The sequence below is a fragment of the Rhipicephalus microplus genome, unplaced genomic scaffold, assembly GCF_043290135.1.
Source record: "Rhipicephalus microplus isolate Deutch F79 unplaced genomic scaffold, USDA_Rmic scaffold_26, whole genome shotgun sequence".
In the NCBI taxonomy this organism is placed as follows: domain Eukaryota; kingdom Metazoa; phylum Arthropoda; class Arachnida; order Ixodida; family Ixodidae; genus Rhipicephalus; species Rhipicephalus microplus.
In genome coordinates, this window is record NW_027464599.1 from 4,287,084 (window position 1) to 4,294,124 (window position 7,041).

At 43.6% G+C, this 7,041-nt stretch overlaps 1 protein-coding gene across 1 annotated transcript; it reads left to right on the top strand.

Annotated features, from left to right (window-relative positions):
• The first annotated feature begins 614 nt into the window (after positions 1–614).
• LOC119173417 (uncharacterized) lies at positions 615–2,300 on the top strand. Its single transcript, XM_037424246.2, has one exon. The coding sequence runs from the start codon at positions 664–666 to the stop codon at positions 2,140–2,142; it is 1,479 nt and encodes a 492-aa protein (XP_037280143.2). The 5' UTR covers positions 615–663; the 3' UTR covers positions 2,143–2,300.
• The last annotated feature ends 4,741 nt before the right edge of the window (positions 2,301–7,041 follow it).

Below are 7,041 nucleotides of genomic sequence, written 5' to 3' on the forward strand. Positions count from 1 at the left end.
GAAACTCCACGGCTAGAAACTCCACAACTAGACACTCCACAAATAAAAACTCTTCAACTACAAACTCCTAAACTAGAGACTCCACAACAAGAGAATCTACAACTAGAGACTTCAAACTAGAAACTCAACAACTAGAAACTCAACAACTAAAAACTCAACAACTAGAAACTCCACAGCATGACACTCCGCAACTTGAAACTCCCCAACTAGAAACTCCGCAACTAGAAACTCCACAACTAGAAACTCCGCAACTAGAAACTCCACAACTAGAAACTCCACAACTCAAAACTCCACTACTAGATACCACACAACTGGAAACTCGACAACTAGAAACTCCACATCTAGAGACTCCACAACTTGAAACTCCATAACTAGAGACTCTGCAACTAGAAACTCCGCAACTAGAGACTCCGCAACTCCACAACAATAAACTCCACAAATGAAAAATCCACAACCAGATACTCCACAACTAGAAAATCTACAACTAGAAACTCCACAACTATAGACTCCACAGCTTGAAACTCCACACGTTTAAACTCCACAACTTAAGACTCCACAACAAGAAACTCCACAACTAGAAACTCCCCAACTAGAAACTCCGCAACTAGTGGTGGGCTTGGTGTCTGTGCCACTGCACGGATCACTAATCAATTCGCTCCCGCTATGCAGATGGTCCGTTACGTCATCGCTCATCTGCTGCTACCTGCGCTTGCGCATGCGGTAGCGCCGGCGGAACATGGCTTCAGCTGTCCTGGAAGCGACGAAGGCAGCGCATGCCCTCTGCCTATCGTCAAATGCCTGGCTCGACCAGAAGAGGGACTCTGGGCAGCTGAGCTCAACCAAGCCTGGACGGTTGCATCATCATCGACATCCACGAGCCCGACACCTATAAAAGAACAAGGACCTTCAACGGAGCGCTGTGGGCTTGGTGTCTGTGCCACTGCACGGATCACTAATCAATTCGCTCCCGCTATGCAGATGGTCCGTTACGTCATCGCTCATCTGCTGCTACCTGCGCTTGCGCATGCGGTAGCGCCGGCGGAACATGGCTTCAGCTGTCCTGGAAGCGACGAAGGCAGCGCATGCCCTCTGCCTATCGTCAAATGCCTGGCTCGACCAGAAGAGGGACTCTGGGCAGCTGAGCTCAACCAAGCCTGGACGGTTGCATCATCATCGACATCCACGAGCCCGACACCTATAAAAGAACAAGGACCTTCAACGGAGCGCTGTGGGCTTGGTGTCTGTGCCACTGCACGGATCACTAATCAATTCGCTCCCGCTATGCAGGTTGGTGAGCCCTACGTTGTCTTTTCGAAAAGATCTGGTAATTACTTTCTGGTACAGCTGCCAAGCCCGCATTGCTGTATGGTTATTATTGCCGAGTGTGTCCATGTAATTCGTGCACTACTAATTCTAGCTGGAGATGTTGAAACTAACCCTGGCCCTTCAAATATCTCTGAGAACCTTCTTGCTGAATTGCGTAAGCTATCTACAGGTCAAACACAACTAATTGCAGAAGTACAGGGCTTGAAGTCTCAGCTCGGTAACACCGATAAAACAATTGGCGAACTGAACAAAAGATTATCAGACCTTGAAAGTCATTATCAGTCTCTGGTACCACTTCGAAAAGAAATAGAAGTCCTGCGCGTTAACACGGAGCAGACCTCCTGCAGAATCTTTGCACTAGAAGCCCGTATTGATGACGCTGAAAATCGCTCAAGGCGAAACAACCTAATATTTTACGGTATCCCGGACCCTTCCGCATCTGAAACATTTTCTGAATCGGAGCGGCTGGTAATGAATCTTTGCCGGGACAACCTACAGGTTCACTTAGAACCAAGAGATATCGAACGCGCGCATCGTCTCGGTCGACATTCACCTGAACGCTCCCGGCCCATAATCGTGAAGATTGCTCTGCACAAGACAAAAACTGCAATATTATCGAATGGTCGCAAGCTTAAGGGGACAAGCTACGGCATAGGTGAAGACTTCTCACGCTCAGTCCAAAATGCTAGAAAACAACTAATTGCTTTTGCGAGAAGTAACAACAAGCCATTTTCAATGCACTTCAAAACACTGCACATGAATCAGAAGCGCTACATTTTCGACGCCGAATCAAACACCGTCAAAGAACTATCGTAGCAATCAAGCCACCGGGAAAAAAAAACGACCGCTGTTGCGGTTACTAGCAAAACTCTTTCACTTTCTGTTATTTACACTAACATTCGCAGTTTCCTACCCAAACGGGAACTTATATCTAGCACTGTATCATCCTCTGAAAGCAATGTGCTATTACTTACCGAAACGTGGTTAACTGATGCCATCCGTGATGACGAAGTTCTGTCAGAATTACCAAACTTCCAGTTGTACAGGAATAACCGCGCATCTACTCGTGGTGGCGGTGTACTCATTGCTGTTCACGAGCAATTATCTTGCTCAGTCGTACATATTAAAACAGAGCTAGAAATGCTCTGGGTACTTATTAAGGCACATCCTCAGTCCGTTGTACTGGGCGTTTGCTACCGACCACCCCGTGCTAGTTCCAATTTTAGCAACCAACTTAATCAGGCCATGTGCCAGCTCACGTCTGCTCATCCAAACGCCCACGTACTTTTATTCGGTGATTTTAACTTCCCACATATAGAATGGCGCACCAGCAATGTGCATTCATCTACGGGTGTAGGTGAAGCTAATGCGTTTCTTGATATTTGCCTAAACTTCAACATGACCCAACTAGTCACAGAGCCAACACGTGTATCGCAAGATACAGCCAGTGTCCTGGATCTGATACTAACCAACAATCCTGAAAGCCTGTCACGCATTCACTATCTACCCGAAATCAGTGACCATAAGACAATTCACGCCACTTTTTCTTTTCAACCGCTTAAACGAGAAACCTACAAAAAAACGATCCATCTATATGACAGAGGGGATTACGAAACAATAAACGAAGCTCTTAGCGCATTCTTCCACACTTTCCAAGCAACTTTACATCAACACACAGTAGATACGAATTGGACCCGCTTTATCGGTAAACTGACGGAGCTAACCGATAAATTCATACCTAAAGTCAGCTTCACAAGCACCTGCAACAAACCCTGGTTTACTAAAAATCTAAAACGCCTTGAAAATAAAAAGAAACGTTTATTCCGATCTGCCAAACGTGCAGGTCAACCGAGTGTATGGGATAGGTACTATGAGGCTGACCGCAATTATCTTTTAGCCCTGCGCAAAGCAAAAAACTTCTTCTATAACACAGACCTACCCAAGCTACTGCAGACTAATCCCAGACAGTTCTGGAAAACACTTAAGGCTGACAAACCGCGTGACACTGTACTAACCCTTGAATCTGGTGAAGCTATTACTGACGGGGAATGTGCGAATCTATTCAACGCTTCTTTTGCTACAGTTTTTACTGATGAACCAAGCATACACTCCCGCATACCTTCACTTGGCTTTAATTGTAATCATGACATGCCAGCAATCAATTTCTGCGCAAATGGAATATTGTCTATAATAGAAAAAATGAAATTGTCATCCTCTGCGGGCATGGATGGTATCAATTCCAAAATTCTAAAAAATGTTAAAGAGAGTGCTTCGCTTTTTCTTGCTCTAATATTTTCCCAGTCCCTTTCCTCAGGAATCATCCCATGTGACTGGAAGATAGGGAAGGTCGTTCCGGTCTTCAAATCAGGCGATAGAAACTCTCCACTTAACTATCGCCCCATCTCCCTAACAAGCGTCCCCTGCAAGATCATGGAGCATGTCATCTACTCCCACATAATGAATTTTCTCGACAGCAATAATTTTTTTCACCCTTCACAACACGGCTTCCGCAAGGGGTTGTCGTGTGAAACACAGCTGGCAGCCTTCTTGCATGACATTCATACTAACCTCGACGTAAACGTGCAAACTGATGCCGTTTTTCTTGATTATGCTAAAGCATTCGATAAGGTGCCTCATCAACGATTGTTCGCTAAACTTTCCCAACTAAATTTACATCCCACCGTCATAAAATGGATAATAGAGTTCCTTACTAATCGATCACAACGCGTCGCTGTAAATAACCACCTGTCTACTGCCATCCCAGTAACATCAGGTGTCCCTCAAGGCTCCGTCCTTGGCCCGCTACTATTTTTAATCTATATTAACGACTTACCTTTGCATGTAACCAGTAATATACGTATGTTCGCAGATGACTGCGTTGTCTACCGCACAATACTAAACACCTCTGACCAGTTAACCTTAGAGAACGATCTTACTAACGTTTCGAAATGGTGTACCACTTGGTTAATGACACTAAACGTAAATAAATGCAAAACTATGTCATTTACGCGTAGCAATAATCCGCTCATGTTTCCGTACACAATCAACAGCTTACCCCTAGAACTGACTAACTCTTATAAATACCTAGGTGTCACCGTGACTAGCGATCTGATCTGGCGTACGCATGTCCAAAACATCATTTCATCGTCTAACAAAACCTTAGGCTTTTTAAAACGTCACCTCAAAAGTGCTCCAATGCAAGTAAGATTACTTGCCTACACATCACTAGTGCGACCGAAATTGGAATACGCATCCGCCATCTGGGACCCGCACCAAGCATACCTCATCTGCGCTCTAGAATCAGTTCAAAACCGTGCAGCTCGCTTCATTCATTCTTCGTATTCATACGACATCAGCGTCACATCACTAAAATTACTATCCAATCTTCCATCGCTCGCTCTTCGTCGGCGCATTTCTTCTCTTTGTCTTTACCATAAATTTTTTCACAGTTCAATCCTGCATCAACCATCTTACATCAAACCCGCAACACGCATATCAGCCAGGACAAGCCACACGCAGCAGGTTTCATTAATGCGCGCTCGAACATCAACATTTCTCGCGTCATTTTTTTCCCGCACAGCAAAAGACTGGAACGACCTCCCTTTTTCCATTGTCGACATAATATGTCCATCTTCTTTTGCACAACATGTCACTGACCTGCTTCTAACACATAACCTTTAAGTGCTTTTTTGAATTACATGTTGGTTACGTGTGTTATTTATTGTACATGCATATTTCCTTGTAATATGAAGAAATGTATATAGTTGAAACCCATGTATTGATTACGTTTGTTAAATATTATTCCCACCCCTTATGTAATACCCCCATTGGGGGTCTTTAAGGAAAATAAACTGACTGACTGACTGACTGACTGACTCCGCAACTAGAAACTCCGCAACTAGAAACTCCGCAACAGGAGACTCTACAACTAGAAACTCCACAACTAGAAACTCCAAAACTAGAAACTCCACAACTAGAAACTTCACAACTAGAAACTCCGCAACTGGAGACTCCACAACTGGAAACCGCACAACTTGAAACTCCACAACAAGAAACTCCACAACCAGAAACTCCACAACTAGAAACTCCACAACTAGAAACTCCGCAACTAGAGACTCCACAACTAGAAACTCCACAACTACAAACTCCACAAATACAGACTCGGCAACTAGAAATTTCATATCTAGAATCTCCACAACTAGAAACTCAACAACTAGAAATTCCACAACTGAAAACTGCACAACCAGAAACTCCACAACTTGAGACTCCGCAACTTGAAACTTCACAACTGGAAACTCCACAACTAGATACTCCACAACTGGAAACTCCACAACTAGAAACTCCACAACTAGACTCCACAACTTGAAACTCCACAACTAGAGATTCTGCAACTAGAAACTCCACAACTAGAGACTTCGCAACTCCACAACTAGAAACTCCACAACTGGAAACTCCACAACTAGATACTCCGCAACTAGAAACTCCACAGCTAGAGACTCCACAACTTGAAACTCCACAACTTTAAACTCCACAACTTGAGACTCCACAACTAGAAACTCCACAACGCAAAACTCTACAACTAGAAACTTCACATTTAGAAACTCCACAACCAGAAACTCCACAACTAGAAACTCCACAACTAAAAACTCCACAACTGGAAACTCCACAACTAGAAACTCCACAACTAGAAACTCCACAACTAGAGACTCCGCAACTAGAAACTCCACAACCAGAGACTCTGCAACTAGAAACTCCGCAACTAGAAACTCCGCAGCTAGAAACTACACAACTAGAGACTCCACAACTAGAAACTCCACAACTAGAAACTCCACAACTAGAAACTCCACAACTTGAAACATCACAACCTTAAGTTACGCAACTAGAAAATCCACAGCTAGATATTCCGCAACTAGAAACACCACAACTAGAAACTCCACAACTCAAAACTCCACAACTAGAAACTCCAAAACTCGAAACTCCACAACTCGAAACTCCACAACTGGAAACTCCACAACTAGACACTCCACAACTAAAAACTCTTCAACTAGAAGCTCCAAAACTAGAGACTCCACAACTAGAGAATCTACAACTAGAGACTTCAAACTAGAAACTCAACAACTAGAAACTTCAAAATTCGAAACTCTAGTAGAAACTACACAACTGGAAATTCCACAACTTGACACTCCACAACTAGAAACTCCACAACTAGAGACTCTGCAACTATGGAACTCCGCAACTAGAAACTCCGCAACAAGAAACTCCACAACTTCAAACTTCACAACTAGAAACTCCACAACTAGAAACTCTACAACTAGAGACTCCTCAACTAGAGAATTAGCAACTAGAAACTCCAAAACTAGATACTCTGCAACTAGAAACTCCGCAGCTAGAAACTCCACAATTAGAAACCCCACAACTAGAAACTCCACAACTAGAAACACCGAAACTAGAAACTCCGCAACTGGAAACTCCACAACTAGAAACTCCACAACCAAAAACTCCACAACTAGAAACTCCACAACTAGAGACTCACCAACAAGAAACTCCACAACTAGAAACTCCGCAACTACAAACTCCACAAATACAGACTCGGCAACTAATAATTCCATATCTAGAAACTCCACAAATAAAAACTGCAAAACTAGAGACTTCTCAACTAGAAACTCAACAACTAGAAACTCCAAAACTGGAAACTTCACAACTAGAAACTCCACA